Source organism: Pogoniulus pusillus, chromosome 11 (assembly GCF_015220805.1).
Source record: "Pogoniulus pusillus isolate bPogPus1 chromosome 11, bPogPus1.pri, whole genome shotgun sequence".
NCBI lineage: Eukaryota > Metazoa > Chordata > Aves > Piciformes > Lybiidae > Pogoniulus > Pogoniulus pusillus.
Window position 1 is genome coordinate 24256810 of NC_087274.1, and position 17172 is coordinate 24273981.

At 40.3% G+C, this 17172-nt stretch overlaps 1 protein-coding gene across 1 annotated transcript in view; it reads left to right on the top strand.

Moving 5' to 3' along the window:
* The window catches only part of MAN2B2 (mannosidase alpha class 2B member 2), a 30702-nt gene extending 14122 nt beyond the window's left edge, over positions 1-16580 (top strand). The window contains exons 7-19 of the mRNA XM_064151504.1: positions 1589-1787; positions 4125-4315; positions 5139-5325; positions 6199-6332; positions 8011-8267; positions 10148-10339; positions 12561-12813; positions 12914-13024; positions 13133-13325; positions 13964-14116; positions 14481-14593; positions 15386-15503; positions 16349-16580. Coding sequence (XP_064007574.1) covers positions 1589-1787; positions 4125-4315; positions 5139-5325; positions 6199-6332; positions 8011-8267; positions 10148-10339; positions 12561-12813; positions 12914-13024; positions 13133-13325; positions 13964-14116; positions 14481-14593; positions 15386-15503; positions 16349-16443 — 2196 coding nt within the window. The 3' untranslated portion in view covers positions 16444-16580. The remainder of the gene's footprint in view (positions 1-1588; positions 1788-4124; positions 4316-5138; positions 5326-6198; positions 6333-8010; positions 8268-10147; positions 10340-12560; positions 12814-12913; positions 13025-13132; positions 13326-13963; positions 14117-14480; positions 14594-15385; positions 15504-16348) is intronic.
* The last annotated feature ends 592 nt before the right edge of the window (positions 16581-17172 follow it).

A 17172-nucleotide genomic window follows, 5' to 3' on the forward strand; every position in this document is an offset into this window, starting at 1 on the left:
AATGTGTGGCACTCCCATGTAAAGGTTTGCTCAGATAGTGGCTGGATGCGATGACTAACTTAGAACAGGTTCTCTTGGTTGTCCTTGTATTACGCAGCTGCAGTGCTGCTGAGCTACTATGCTCTGCATCAATGGGAATGGAGTCAACCAAAGCAGCACATCCCTTCCTGTGGTGCAAAATGTCTACATTTTCTAAGAAAGTTCTCCTGGATTGTGAGTTGAAAGCAGTTTTATAAATACGAAGTGGTTTTGACTGATAACCATATTGCTTCTGCCCCCCAGATTGAGCTGGAGTTGGTGTTAGCAAGTCTGTTTTGCAATGACTGCTGTTTGGTCTGATGTTTTAGTTGTCCATACCAGCTCCAAGTTGTTTTTCCAGATTCTGTTAGTTGCATTTAGAGGATGTGTGGGTACCTCGGGAGACCTTTTCTGATTTGGAAGCAGAATTTTTCCACTTTGCTTGTCAGTGATTTACCCTGCTAGGTACAAGGGACAGGCTTGGACACTAAGTCTATGACAGTGACCTTACTTGAAACAGTAAACAGGGAAACAAACTGGGAAAGAGTGGAGAGCCTCACCTCAGAGTTCAGATGAACTCATCAGGTTCAACTCATTCATAAGCTGAATGAGCTCAGCTCATCAGTTAGAGGCTGGGTGCTAGATGGGATTGTGAAGGAAACAGAGCCTCCTTGGCCATTTCTTCAAGCATCTACTAAGCTGTGAAGGCAAATTGCTGAGGGCATCTTTATGAAATGTTTCCTTTCTCAAGCACAGAAACATGAAGCTGAGGATGTATTAAGCCGGTGTTGGTGTTGGAAGGCTTCAGTTAGGGCATTTTATGTGGAGAAGATATCTTTGCATGTTACTGTGCTTCAGATTGATGCCTATGCTGTAAGAATACACATGGTGCCATGGCTGACTGACTCCTTTTCCTGATTAGCTATTGCAGTTGAGGCATGATTAGTTGTATCTCTTTTTTAATGTTTGTGCATGCACATAGTCTGTATTGACATGCCTTCAACAGCAAACAGAAGCCATGCAAGCATGCTCCGAAAAAAGGATAAAAGAGGCTTTAATACACAGTAAATCACTTCTCTTGACTGTTTGGAACAGCATCAGAAATACTACAGTCTACTGTCATGATGGAGCATCAGCAACACATTGTGTGATATTTGTACTACAGCAATCTCCATCCAGATTGTTTTGTTTCATATCATGCCCTTAAAATTTCCTAAAACTGTAAAAATTCTTAAGAGCAGAAAATAAGAACTTCCTTTATTTTCTGCTAAGTGGGAGAAATGCAGTGTGAAAAGTTGTCTTTCCAGGCATGTATGGATGCACTTCCCAATTGCTACTGTGGCATTTCATGCTCTTGTACAGTATGGTTTCTCCTTGTCTGTAATGCTGGATGGTTATCAGCTGATATGTGCAAGTCATCCTACCAATTCTTGATATTTCATAAGAACTAGCTTTTAGATGGGCAGTCAAGATCAGGAGAGATATCACTTCAATATAGATTAGTGTTAAAAAAGATCCTTCTGCATTTATGACCCGAAGTCATTTAACTGTTCTGTTTCTGGAATTTCAGGGCTGTGACAAACAGTTCTTTAATGCATCTGTTCAGTACTCCAACATGGACCTGTTGTTGGATTATATTAACAACCATTCTGATGAGTTCGGAGTGGCTGTCAAGTATGCCACTGTTGGTGATTACTTCCAAGCAGTCTATAGCAGAAATCTTACCTGGGACGTTCGGGACTCTCAAGACTTTCTTCCATATTCAACAGGTAATTGAGTTGGCTGCCTCAAATGTACCTATGTAATAGGCTAGTATAAGGAAATGGAGAAAAGGAGGAATGAAGTAAGAGGAAAAACATCATCTCCTTATAACATTTATTAACACTACCAGGTGTCATCCAACAGATAAGCTGATACCAACTTTGTGGCCTAAGAATGATGGTAGGGCAGTGCTTGGAGTATTTCTGTGGAACCATTGGATGCAATGGGGGGAGGAAGACACCTTAGAAGAAAGATTATAGAAACAGGCAAACTTGGCAAGAGATTTTTGTGGACTGAGTATCCATTAATGCTTATTACATACCATCAGGAATCCAGTTTGTGAGCTGCTAACCCAATCTGTTATGTAAAGCTCTAGTAAATGAGCTTCAAAAGTGTGCTTCTGGTCCAAACACCAGTGTAGTTTCTTGTAGCTTTAGGAGAAAATCTTTTTCATTAAAGAAAACAGTTCTAAGTTCTAGGGAGGTGGAGTTGTGTTACAAGGGAAGTCTCAAAAAGTAAAAATACAGCCTGTTTCTGATTTTACAGTATGATGTGACACGAGTTCATTTTAGCTGCTTGTTGATTGCTTGCTTCTGGCTGCACCACTTCAGCTTATCAAGCAGTGCTGGGAAGTACTGGGAAGATGTAAAGAAAAGCATACCATACCCAGCATCTCTTTAATCCTCTTCTCCAGTACATTTGGCCTCTTAGGCCACATGTCAAAACAGACAGAGAGAAGTCACAGCTAACTTCTCAGGTTTAAAATGCATTTGTTTCATTGCTTGGGTTATCATTACAGTATTGTTGGTACCATTAAAATACCTGTCTATATAATTGTAGCTACCACTACTTCATAACTATTTTTTGCATCATGGATGTATATAGCTCAGATTTTTATAACCCAGGTTTAACTTATACATCCAATAGTCTACACTGTATCTGTTAACTTAATAATAACTATTGCTTCCTGTGAGTCACTGCATGGACTGAGCCCTTACTTACCTTCCTCTAGGGATCATGTCTAACAACTTGCTGGTAAATGCACTGTTTTAAGTGCTGTATCCTTTTACATCTGGAGTCTTACCTGTGTCTTTGGCATAATTTACAGGCAGTAGTCGACTGCCATTAGTTTGCATAATAGCAGCACCTTCAGTGTTCCGGGTAGGTGCCCACACTTAGATGCAATTTATTCCCCAAACTTACTGTGCCTTGCAATTGCAGGATAGATGTGAGTGCACTTTCTCCCACATAGTATTTTGCTTCTTGATGATTAATCCTCTCTCATTCTTTCTGTGCCATTTTATTATGAGTCACTTACTGGGCTCAGTGTCACTTCTGACATATGCCTTGGAAACTCAAGTTTTAAGTCCCTGATAAGTGTTTCCTTTTTCTATTCTACATTCATTGTACTGTGCTGGTAATGCATAGGTGACTCTCTTGCTTGTAACCTTGAAAACTGAAATGGAATTCACCCTGTTCAAACTTCTGCTATTTTTCAGGTCCAAAAGAATTTGCCCTTGAGTTTTTGAGTAAGAGATCTCATTTCCTAATTGTTGCCTTTGATCATGGGCTGGTAACTGGCTGTAACAGTTGCTTATTTTTTCCTTTATAGAGCATTTTTTCAGCTTCTCTCTGTAAAAAACTGTTCATCAGTGGTATATTTAAAAAAAATTCCCTCCCCTCAGCCAAAAAAAAACCCCAACCAACCAAAAAAGCCAAACACCACCCCGCCTCCCAAAGCACTAATTAAGATATTTGGAGGTTTTCAAAACAAGTGTTTGTTTTCCTCATTTACTCTATCGGATTCTGCTACATATTAGCACAAATTAACTATTGAAATACTTTCCACTGACCACTTGAGGGCATCTTTTGATGTAGTTTGAAGTGCTGCAATAGTTTAGAGTCGTCTGCTCCATTTTGAGGTGGTGAAATTTAGGGTAAACTAATTTGAGTAAAAGGAGGGAATCTAGAGAGCTTGTATGAAGCAGTAACCAAGGATTTTAATCCACTTTATTAATGAGCAACAAAATACTTCAGTGAAACTTCTCGAGTTGTGTTGTACAGATCCACAAAGAACAGATTTCTATAAACACACATTAATTTAGCTGATAACAGCTCTATGCCAACACTTACCGGGTCTGTAGGGAATGTCTGTAGTTTTCCAAAGTTCGCTTCCATGCCTGTGTTTCTTTGTAGGGCTGAGGACAATTCTGTCTGATGGCTGATGCCTAACTCAGCAGCAGGTTTCATATACAAAGTTGTGCAGTAGTTGTCTAATAAATAACAGATAAGTGATATCTAAAATGGTGTGTTGAGATGTATTGGATCTATTCAACCCTTAACAGAGCCATTTCAAGCGTGGACTGGGTTTTATACTTCTCGTAGCACGTTAAAAGGAATTGCAAGGAGAGCAAGTTCATTGCTTTATGCTGGAGAGTCTTTTTTCACACAGTATGTCCAGAAACACCCAGAAAGTTCTATTTGCAAGTGTGGAGCCTTAAAGCAACTTCAGAGCCTTAGATGGGCAGTTTCTGAGGTAAAGATTGATTTATTTTTTTAATTTGGATGAAAATGTATATTGCTCAAAGGCAGAGCTTTGTTTATGCATTTCATTTGGAGTATTGTTGCTTTTATGGTTTTAGAAATAATTTTCCCCTTTAGCAAGCCACAAGTAAAAATAAAGCAATTTTTCAAAAGACTGTCTTGAACCATGACTTCAGCCCCTTAGCCATGCATTCAAGACATGGTTACTGGCAAATGTTTTATTCAGCCAGTGAAAGAGCATGTAGCTTCAAACTTTGCACATGGAATCCCTTTTCTCAGTGTTAGTTTTATCATTTACTACAAGGTTTCTGAAAGTGAGATGAAAAACTGAAGTAACTGAAAAGTACTGGTAGTCTCGACTTCTGCAGGTTAGATGATGAAGAATAGATTTGTTTCTTTGAAGCTCAGCAGCTATGTGATCAGCTTTATACCATTAAGCACTTAAAGGCTTCAGTGCTTCTGCTGATAATAAATATTTTGTCAGTTCTTAGCAGGAAATTAGAAACCAGTCATGGTATTTTTGCTGCATTCTTGTTTTGGTAACTTGTATTTTATTTTCCCTGTAAATATGTAGCTTCAGTAATTTATAAGTATTACAAGAGGAACGTGTATAGAGGGAAACTTGTGTGCATCTTGTCTTTGGCCATTTCATTCTATACATGGCAGTTTGAAATAAGCAAAATGTGAATCTGTGGGTATGGCTGTAATTCCTTCACATTTTAAGTTGTGTCTAGTAGTTAGTGGCCCATGTTAATACAAATGCACACCTCTCATCCTGTTGCGTTGTGACCATTCAAACTACTCTTAAATTCAAGGTCCAGCACCATGATGGTATAACAGGCACAGAGTCTCCGAAGGTGAAGGACATGTACATGAATAACCTGATGTATGGAATGCTCAACGTGAAGAAACTAATGGCTTCCATAATCTTTGACATGAACAATGCAAAGAAGAATAGGGAGGATTATTCTGCTGTGTACAACAAAGACTCGGGAATGGCAGGTACTTTTTAATAGAGCTTTTCAAATGTTTGGGCTAACTTATGAAAGCTGTCATGTTTTCCTCCAAAATAGTCAAGATGCTATGTACCACCTAAGTGCTGTTCTAAGCTGGAAAATCCTGTTTGTCTTATGACACCTGCTAGATCTGAAGCGAACTTGGATGAATTTATGATTTCATCTACCTGCAATCAGGGCCTTTAAACTGATGTTAGGCAGAGCCCTGCCTCAATGTATATATTAGACCTGGCTCTTAGATTCACACCTCAGCTACATAATGGAGGGAAGGAAGAGGTGCTGATCAGAGTAATTACTGAGCTAACCTTGCTGTGCAGTGTAAGATTACTTGCTAAGAAGCATAGCTACTGTTTAGCAAAATGTTCTTGCAGTGTACTACCAGCTTGTGGAAAAAATGTAAAGGAATTTTTAAGGAGCCTGTTCTAAAGGCTGTATATTCCCTTTTATCTTTGCTTTGGAAATTATTTTGGGCTGTCATGGGTTGCACAACAGACTGATTGGGGTTTTTACAGGCATGGTTTTAGATTAAGCTTCTCATTTGATCTTCTGTATAACTCTGATAAAGTTAATACTGCATGACAATGAGTTGAGGTAAGCTGCTTATTTTCACTAAATGCATTTACATTCCACTCAGGTGTCGTTTTCTGAATATAGAGTCTTTTTATTGGGTAAAGAATATAAAAATCAGAAGTGGCTTTTATGAAGTATTGAGAAAGGTTTTCCTTTTTTCAGTCATGAAGGGGTTTACGTTAAAGTTTTGTAAGATGCTTGTACCTAGGCAGATCTCTAAAATGCTTTTTAATATCCCATTTTAAAAATACATCATTTTAGTGACTGGTAACTTTGTGTGTGCACACAGGTGCTACAGATGTTGATCAGTATGTTGTTGTCTATAATCCACTGGCATGGAATATCACTACCTACGTCAAGGTTTCTGTCAGTGACATGGCAATGAGTGTATATGATGAACTGGGACGTTCTGTGCCAGCACAGGTACTTCAGCTTCATTTCTTTCTCTTTCTTTTCTTGTCACTTTTCACTGGCTTGATTCTACCTCTTGTCAAAATGTGGTAATAGATAGTATTAGAGTGAAAATAGTATTAGTTTAAATTGGGATTTTCCTAGTCCTCCTTCAGTTAGTTTTCCTATTTTATTTACTTATCTGTTCTCTCAACTAAATTTGTGGGTTTGCCTTTCTGTTTGTTGTGGGTTTTTTTTCCCCTTAATGTCCATAAAGGCTTCGCGTTCTTGTTGTGTGTTTGGTTTGTTCTTGACATGCCTGCTGGGTGTGACCTGGCATTTCTTACCTTGCTTTTCTTTGTATGAAAAAACACTGTTCCAAATAAAGCTTTTTTTGCTTGGAGCCTAGCCCTGCATCTGGCAGTCCTGTCTGTACAACTGTCAGGTTGGCTTGGGGAGGACAAGAGATGTAAGAAATGCCGGTCTTGTTTGCAAGCTCAGAAGAAACTTGGGACAGTCAGCTGCCGTATGACATATTCTGTTATAGCGAAGGTCCAACACAAGTTCAGCTGTGTTTTGGGAGAGAAGAAAGTGACCTCATGTGAAAGTTGCCACCAGCCTTTTCAGGAGCTTCTGCTGTACAGAGTACAGCATCATCAATGGCTTGATAAACTTGTAGGCATTTCTCCTGCGCATGAGGCCCGAAGAGGCATAACACAATTTGAGATGCTTCCCTCTGTCCACGAGATGCCAGATAGCTCAGCACATTGTGCCAGCTGGACAGACATAGTGGCTTATCACTGTGGTGTGTTTTAATCCCAGCTGGCAATTAAGCACCACACAGCTACTCATGTCTCCCCCCCTGCCCCCAGTGAGGTGAGGAAGAGAATTGGAGAGGAAAAAAACAAAACAAAACAACAACCTCGTAGATTAAGAATATCTCAGTGTAATCATTAAAATATAATAATAGTAATGAAAAGAGAGATAACAAAGACAGAAATCAAACCCAGGAAAGATAAATAGTGCACAACAGTTTCTCACCACCTGCTGAATGATGCCCCACCAACAACTAAACCTTCCCAGCCAAATGTCCCCAGTTTATATGCTGAGCAAGACATCCTGTGGTATGGAATATCCCTTTGGCTGGTTTGGGTCAGTTGTCCTGGCCATGCTCCCTCCCAGCTTGTTGTGCACCTCCCCACTGTCAGAGCATGGGAAACTGAAAAGTCCTTGACACAAGATAGGTGCTGCTTGGCAACAACTAAAGCATCAATGTGTTGTTAACATTCTCGTACTATATCCAAACCACGGCACTGTGCCAACTGCTATGAAGAAAATTAACTCTATCCCAGCCAAAACCAGGACTATTAGCATGCATTGAGGCATGCTGTAGTCAGGTAGTGATACACAGCAGCTGTCTCCTGTGACAGATGGCCTAAGACCACATTAAAATAAGATCTAAGTTTGTCGTTTACTTAGTGGCACCCTTTCCTTCAGGGAAGGGCTGAGATTAATCCAAGTTCACCAAACTCCCAATTACAAGCAGCATGGATCTACATTACAATTGAGATTTATGAAGGATGGATGTTTAAAAACTTAACTTAGAAAGCAGTAGTTAATTTTGGTAAAATAGGACTTAGTACACATGATGATTGTTGCCTTGCTGATTAATTTCCCCTAATACAGCATTATTATGTTTGTTAACATACAGGTTCAAAGCCGTGCAGAGTCCAGTTCTACCTATGATCTCTATATTCTTGTTGAAATAAGTGGTTTGAGCTATAGAAAATACCATGTTAAAGCCTTGACTGGTGAGCAATCTGCCTTTATTGGGAGATCTGTCAAGTACAAACGAAGGGACCTCACCCATGCAAATCAACAACATCAACAGTTGCTTCCTGTGGTTAACAACTGCTACCAGGTCTTGTTTGACCAGAGCACAAATCTAATGCACAGCATTACTGAGAGGTGAGATTGCCTGCTTGTTTTTAATCATGTTTCGGATCCTGTAAAACCCTATATAAAAATAAATCCAAGGACTGTATCATGTGCCTTAACTCTAAGATTTAATTAGAATAATTTGAAGGAACATTTTCTTGTTTTTATCTCACATGTTCTCCTTTCTATGAGGAGCATCAGCACTAGCCTAGGTGTGATTCCATACTGTTTCTGTGGCCTAACCATGCAATCAGTCTAAGGTGGAGTATCAAAGTACTAAGCAGTAGATCAGCCCAATCTCATTCTGCTTTAGAACTAAATAGTGTTATGAATGTGTGTTTGTATTAAAAAGAACAAAGAAAGAGAATAAACTGTGCTGTATGATGAGCTGTGAGTGATAAAGCAAGAGCTTTCTTTTCCTGATCACTAGGGTTTACATGGTAAGGAACTACTAAATCTTTTGAAAGACAACATTTAACTAAAGCAATTCTTTTTAGTCAGGTAAATAAAGTACGAGAACAATTGAGACTGAGGTGAGATTTGGGGTTTGCATATTGTCTTTCTCCAAGGATGAAAACTGACTCGATTTCTTCAGCTTCAGTACAGCTGTGCCACTTTTTGCCTGCTCAGAATTCAGACTGTCAGCTCTTTCCTGAGCTCTGCTGACCTCTTTGGTGTTAGCCTACAAGACTTCTTTCACCTTTGTGATTTTGTTCATAATTCTGTCTCCAAGCAAGAACTTTTTCCCCAGTATAGTTAAAATCAGCTTTTAAAAATATAGATACGTCTTGATTAGGAGCCCTGTACTAAGTACTTTCTCAAAGAGCCTGCAGGTCTTTTTCCAGATTCCATGAGAAATACAATAAACATAATGAGGAAGGACAAAAACTTGAATTCAGATCCCATTTTCTTGAAACATTCTGTTCTGGCAGGCAGCAAAAGTTGGAATTCAGCATGTAGGATGCGTGGGACGTTTACTTCTTTTCAGAAGCCTTCAGGCAAGCCCAGGATGGTTTGAGTTTCAGGAGGTTTCTTTTGGGACAGTGGCAAAGAACAAGACATCAGTTCAGAATGGGAGGAAAGGTTAAAAAATTGGGATCTACAGACGTGAAGTCTTGTAAAGTTTAGCTGCAGCAGGTCCTGAGTGTGCACTGAAAATGCCCTCTAACAGGAGTAGCAGATATGCTTTGCTCCTCCTGACGGTGTTTAGGTCGCTGTGTTAACACTGGCTGAAATGGCAGTTCACATTTATGTGCCAGACTGAGTGGTTTTTCCTGTTTTGCCAACAAGGCTCTAAAAGAGCAGAGCAGGTAGCTGAAGGCAGTAACGTCTTAAATAGCCTTCATTTGACTTTGCAAAGATTGTGATACAGTCGCGAATAGCTGAACTGTAACCTGCAGTGGAGAAAGGAAAACACAAAGTATGTGTGAATGAGTGCAAGTTTTGCTATTCCATTACCATTAAATTCATTGCCAGTGTTAAATATGGAAGCAGGCATCATGCTGGTTTACCCTGCTACAGACCTGGTTAAGTGAATCTGATCATTCATCTGGTGCAGTGTACTTGATTTATGTGCAGTGGGGTTTTGATCCTGTAGCAACTCTCATGTCAAAACACTGAGCTAATGTAGAAGCTGTTTCTGTCTGAAGATGTTTCTGTTTAACAAAACTATAAAATGACATAGAAATTCCATTTATTTACACACTGACAGATGCCTTGATGGGAAGCACTTCAATTCTCTTCTGTCCTCATTTCCTACATCTTATAAAATCAGTTTTGTACTTTGAGTAAAGAGATTTATTTCTTTTCTTAGTTTTCAGCCTCACTACTATTGCAGCTTAGCTTTGCATCTATTATGTACAGAATGTGTTTGTAAGTAGTGGAATTTTTCCTTCTCTGTGGGTTCACAGGGAGACTAACCAGACTGTCCAGCTGACCCAGGAGTTCCTTGAGTACCATGTGAATGGAGATGTGACAAAAGGACCCATTTCAGATAACTATTTATTTGCCCCAAATACAACAGCTGTTCCAGTATCAAAAGCAGTGGGATTGGAAGTGGTGTTTGGCAACTTGATGACAGAGATCCGTCAGTATTTCTACAGGTACAGAATTCAGTTTTCCTTCGTTGTAACGTCAGCTTCACTTCACTGGAATGTTTAAGTCTCTGTAGATACATACAAGACTAATTCTGTATAGATCACAGGGTGTTAGGGATTGGAAGGGACCGCTCAAGATCTTCAAGTCCAATCTGCCTGCCAGAGCAGGACCATATCATCTATTATAGGTTGCACAGGAACACATCTAGATGGGTCTTGGAGTCTCCTTCTCTGGAGACTTTCACAACTTCTCTGGGGAGCCTGTTCCAGTGCTCTGTGACCCTTACAGTAAAGAAATTCTTCCTCATGTTGAGGTGGAACTTTGCCTGCTATAGTTTACTTCCATTGATCCTTGTCCTATCACAGGACACAAGTGAACCATAGAAGCCTCAGGTTGGAACAGACCTTAGACATCTGTTCCAGCCTCCCTGCCATGGGCAGGGACACCTCTCAACTAGACTTGGCTGCTCCAGGCCTCATCCAGCCTGACCTTGAACACCCCTCAGGAGGGAGGCATCCACAACCTCCCTAGGCAGCCTATTCCAGAGTCTCACTACCCTTTGTACTGAGTGGCTTCTTCCAGTCTGAACCTACTCTTCCTCACCTATGGCCTATCTTCTATTAAGCCTACCCTAGCAGTGTGTGTACACAGGAAAGGACTTGGAACCAGGCCAAAAAATAAACCCTGTTTTGAGCCAAACCCACCCTGCTTTCCTTTCTTTTAGTACGTCAAAGCAGTTGTCTTCAGGTTGTCCCTTCTTTCCTCCCTCAGGTCCCTTCCCACTCAGCCCTCGGATATCTATAGACATTTATTAAATCTCCCCTCAGTCTTCTCCTCTCCAGACTAAACAACCCCAGATCTCATCCTTTCCTCATAAAGCCCTGCTCCACACCCTTAATTGTCGTTGTGGTCCTCTGTTGGACTCCCTGTGCAGGTTTGAGGCCAATAGGAATGTTCCAATGAGAAAAATCAGATTATAGGCTGTGAAAAGATAACAATTGTGATGTCTACTTCACTCAGGTTTGCTGAGATGTATAAAAACAAGGACACGAACATAGATAAGGCAGATAGTGTCTGTGTTTCTCCCTGGCTTCTGCTATATTAACTGCTTGTAGCTGGATCTGTGTAACCCAACTAACCATTCTGCTTCTATCCGCCCCCTTGCCAATCCTTCTAACTCACCTAGCACATAAGACAGATTGGGTTGGGAGCCCCCCTTGGGCCCTCTGATTTCTGGGAGGGGTATTGTGTTTCTGTATGTCTTTTAACTTGTATATTTCTGTATACAGCTGTAAATATTTCATAGAATCAACCAGGTTGGAAGAGACCTCCAAGATCATCCAGTCCAACCTAGCACCCAGCCCTAGCCATTCAACTAGAGCATGGCACTAAGTGCCTCATCCAGGCTTTTTATTTGTAATATATTGTAAATACCTGCTTGTATATTGTGCTAAGCTGTGAATATAAACCTTCATTCCTTAACTTCCAGCTGGCTGAATCTACTCTGGTGAATTTGGTGGGGGCAGCAGGTAACTTCCAAACCATCACACTCACTCAAATAGATTTCTGTCTCTCTTGATCTGGGGAGCCCAGAACTGGATGCAATATTCCAGGTTACTCCTAAACTGTGAGCTCTGTGTACTGTTCAGGATTTAGACAAAAGAAGTAGCATGCATCTGCTAAACGTAGTGCTGTCAAAGCACTTCCTTTAAATAGCACATAGCGCTGCGGAGAGGGAGGTGAAGATGGTTCAGATTTATCTTCTCTGGTTTGCTCTGTAGTGCATCTTCTATTGGGATCTGCTTCCATACAATTCAATGAAAATTACAGCTAACATGTTCTTACATTGGTGGAATTTGGACTTTATGGCTCATTTTTATAACTGCTAATATCTTCTGACAAGCAAATTAGAGAAAGGAAAACAAATCCTCCACAAGGATGCTTTGCTCCCTGTGTGTTAGCAACTTTTCTGTGTTAAAATTATGTTCCTCTGCAACCCTTTCCTTTTCTTTTAAATCTGGTGATTTAATTGAAGCCCTCTGATTTGCATTGTACAAGGATTGTAGTTGAGAAGGACCTTGGGAAAACAATTGTACATAAACCATACAGAGAACAAGCAAGGAAATTGTCTGTGTACAGAATGACATCAAGAATGATTTGTGAGTCATGACATAAGCTATCCAGTGCTTCACAAACTCTGCATGTCTTCCCTCTCATTTTTTGTAGTAACATTACAGCCCAGGACTACAGCTACGCAGTGTATACCAGGATATATACGGTGCCAGAGGGCTACGATGGGAGGTTACTTTGCCGTAGCATAGAGCAGGAGTACAGCGTTGGGCCTTTGGACTTCAATCGTGAAGCAGTTCTAAGAACCAGCACCAATTTGAACACCAGGCAGCTACTCTACACTGACAGCAATGGATATCAGATTCAGAAAAGACCATTCAAGGCATATGTGAATAACACAGTGGCTCGGGTAGGCACAAAGGTGTTTTCCAAAGTCGGTTGTGTGCTGTCTTTGTTCTTGGCTACTGTTTTCTGATGTTAGCACTGCATAATTTACTGTGTCTTTTCAGAACTATTATCCCATGGTCCAGACTGCCTACATCGAAGATGACACCACAAGGCTGATGCTTCTTGCAGAGAGAGCTCATGGTGTCTCGAGTCAAGGAAATGGACAAGTGGAGGTAACAATTTTTATTTGCCTTTTGTGGGAGAGCATAATTTCATGGCTGCTGATAACATAGCTAAAGCATGATGGCTGATTACTGTTGACATTCACCTTCCCAATACAGGTGATGCTTCACAGGAGACTGTGGAACAACCTTCAGTGGGACCTGGATTATAATCTGACTTTGAATGACTCCTCTGTGGTTCGTCCTGTGATTTGGCTTATTTTAGGATCCAAGGCTGCCACCAATATTTTGTACCGGACAAGTGGACTGGTGTTAGAACACAGGCCAGTAGTAATGTTTGGAGCATTACCAGGTAACTCGTTCCATCCCCTGTGCTATCTTTAGCATCTCAATGCCTTGTTTATTTTGCTCTGACTTAGGCTGTTAAAATTTGTAAATGCAGACTTGGAGCCTCCTGTGTGGCAAAGTTAGTAGACAGTGAGGTAGGAGGCAGATGTCGAGCCTGATAATTATTTTGCATTCATTTCAAACATGGATCTTGTCCAAGTGTATGAAATATTTCCCTTGTTCATCTCTACTTTCAGAGGAGAATAAATTCTAAATCTCCTAATGAGAACCAAATGTCCATGCAGGGAATTAGTGCAAAGTAGTTAGCGCACCACGTATCAGTTTCTTGGATGTTCTTCATGACCACTTCCGAGTCATTCTTTTAAAAAAAAATACTTGACTTGTTAACTAAATCTCAAGTCTGGTATTGGAATAGCAGCTTAAGCTGCAGTGAAATTTGCTTTATGGAAAGCTCCAGTACTTCAGTACACTTCTCCAGCAGGTCAAATCATAATGCTTTCTATATTGGGAGGAGAAAGCAAATCTGCTTTTCATCTGCCCTGGCAGAAGAAGCAAATATCTCTTCACTCTTCCACAGTGCCCTAGCCAGGCTTGTGCTTGTGATGGATGTTTGATGTTTGCTTTGCTTCAATTTTCGTGCAGGAGGTAAACCATGGCTACACAGACAACTTCAGCAGAATTCAGTCCACAGTTCACCTGTAACTCTCCCACCTAATCTTCACCTCCAGACTCTGAGCATTCCAGGGTGGAGATACAGCTCTAATCATTCTGAGCAGGTCCACAACATCCACATGGGTAGGTGCCTTCCAAAGGGTGACTGGATGCTACACTTAGAGGCTGGCTTTCTTTTTTATCTACCTTCTGTGGCTAGTCCTTTTATTTATTCAAAGTGTTACATTCCTCTGCCAAGAAAGTTAATCAGACTACGTGATTTCTCCCTTCAAATAATACAATATTTCTCCTGCCTGAGTTCACCATGACTGTTAGTGTATTCCTGTCAACAGTTGGAGCTGGGTATTGCTTGATATTAGTCCTCTTGCTTAGTTTAAAAAATGGGAATTAAGTTTAAATTAGTAGAGTGTAAAGCTTAAAAGAAGCCTTTAAGAGTTGGGTTTATTTTAAAAGTAAAAAAATGTTTACATTTTGTTTTCTCTTAAAGGTAAACAGAAGCAAGGTGATGCAGACTTCAGTCGTGTCCTGATAAGAATTAGGCACTTGTATGAAGCTGGAGAGGATCCTGTGCTGTCTCAGCCTGTGATGGTGAATCTCAAGGTAAATCTAATCTTTTGAGGCAGGATACCAGTTGTTCCAGAGAGAATAAAACATCCTGTGTGCTAGAGACTCCACAAGACATGGATAAAAAAATACCAGTGTAACTTTTACCTCAAATTGAAGCAGATCTTGCTTTCACCCAACTAGACAGAACAGAAGCTGTTACGTGAGATTAAGTTGCCACAGGCCCAGGGTGAAGATCATCATAAATATTGGTAGGTCTGCTTCTGTGGAGTTCTTGGTGATGTAATACTTCCTGCAATGCCTTAGCCAGTGCTGAGAGTTGGATTCTGTTTAGTTAATAGATGTGGACAGGATTAAAGGAAACTTTTTTTTTCCTCTGTAGTTGATTTCTGTGAGTGGCTGAAACCTTGGTCACTTCCATCATGTACTGTGCATTTTCAGTTTCTTGTTTGTTTGGAGTTTCATACAGAAGTAGATTACCTTAATACATGGAAGGAGGTTGTTGATTCTGGTGACAGACACACAGAGAACAAGGTGAAGGATTTTCTGGTCTGTTTAACACAGTGCAGTAAGAATTTCAGTTATGAATGGAGAGGGTTTTTTAATTTTGCTACAAGACAGTGAAAGCTCTCAGCATCTCAACTTCAGAGTTTGAAGCCTGGAGAGTCTGTAGTTGCTCTTTTTTAAAGTGACCTAGCAGATTTTTAAAGTTTCTACTACCATGCTTAACAGATCAGTGCTAGAGCTTTGAGTTCTGGTCTGGTTTAACTGTGTACCAGACCAGTGATTGTGATGCTCTTCTCAATAAACTGTGTTTTCTTTACTCAGTCTTTGCTAAAGGGATTGGGATCAGTGAAGGCAGTGGAAGAGCGATCGCTCACAGGCATCTGGGATGTAAACGCTTTGAAGCGGTGGAAATGGAAGACTGCACAATATCCAAGCAAAGGTAGGTGGAATAAGGTGGTTGATGGCCTTGTTGTTGTTGACTGTTGAAGATTAATGAGTAGTCTAATTAAAAACATAAAAAGATTTTCAAGATGAAAAATGTGTTGGTGTTTTGTATGACAGAACAGTTGGCATTTAGCAGAGATTCCCTGCAAGTTCTACACTGCTGTCTTTCTCTGACGGCTTGCTTTGACTTGCAGTGTTGAAAAGCTTGAAATCTTTTTGGAGTTACCTTTGTCCAGATAGAAGAGGCTACTTTATGAATTCACACTTGACACAGACTGATTTTGTTAAATGCTGATGAGCTGTGTTAATCTAAGCTTAAACCAGTGCTGCAGAAAAACAGACAGCTGCAGTTAAAAATCTCTGGTGTAATCTGCTTGGGAGACTGTGTGAATGTGATTAAAGTTAGGGATGACACTGTGGGTGACCTGATTTAATTTCTCCTTCCAGTTAGATCTTTGGACATTGTCCTTACCATCACGTACATACATGTATGTGCCTTCCATAAGGCTCACAGAATTTTTGAGCTGGACTAGGTGAGAATTTAGAGGTCTGCTTGACAGGAGCTTGCTTGCTCTTGATGAAGACAAAGTGCATGGCAGGGGAGTTGTTTCATGTTTTCTGTGTGAGTCAGCATGTAAAAAGTAGATGAATTGTTGTGTGTTTTAGTATTTATGAATGGGTGTGTCTTAGGCTTTCATACTCCTTACAGCTTTAAGGAGGAGAATCTTCTCAAACACCAGATTCCCTAGGAAGGCATGAGTTAAAACTGTTGAGATAACATACTATGTACATTTTATTAAAGATTCTTTAGTGAATTATCAATGGTTTTGTGTTCTACAGGATTCTTCAACATCACAGAGACCACAGAAAACTGCACAGTAACTGTTCACCCTAAGGAAATCAGGACTTTCTTTGTGTATTTCCAAAGTCAATAAAATTCCACATTGTATGTCAAGAGTGAATAAGTAAAAGATTCCATTTTTTGTTTCAAGATACAGGTGATGATCTTGAAAAACATTCTGCTGCTGTTAATGAAATATTCATTTTGGAATAAACTCTACATTTAATTAAACTGTAGGCCTGGGTTGTGGATATTTTTATTGGTTAATTATTCACAGCTCCTTCTTGTTATGAAATGTGTGCAATTTAAATGTGACCTTGGTGTTGCAGTACAAGCTTAATGAAGATTTTCGTGCTTGCTGTGGGTGTTTTTAAAGTGGTTGCTTCCATGCTGCACTGTGGAGCACTGATAAAGTCATGTTAGTCCTACAGTTTGCATTGTCTTCCTAACTTGTACTGATCTTAGGAGTCACCTCTTAAGGTTTTTATTGTCAGAGAAAGTGGCTCCCGTCTCACAGGGTAGAGGGTTGCCAAAGGATGTTCTCTTTCTACATGCAAGGAGGAATGCCTGTCCTGTGTTTCACCTTTGCCTTTTGGGCAACAGCTGCGAAGTTCTGCTTTGCTGTAACTGCAGTTGAATGCACTATTTGTGTTCCTTTGCAGGAAGTTCATTTAAATTGTGTCTGTTAAGGATCAGGATTGGTTTGCTTTGCTTCACAGTATCCTGACCCTGGATATTCTGGGTAAACTGGAGCTAGTTTGTCGACAGAAGGTGTATTGCCACATGGCCAATAACCAACTCGCCATATAACCTGGAACAGGAA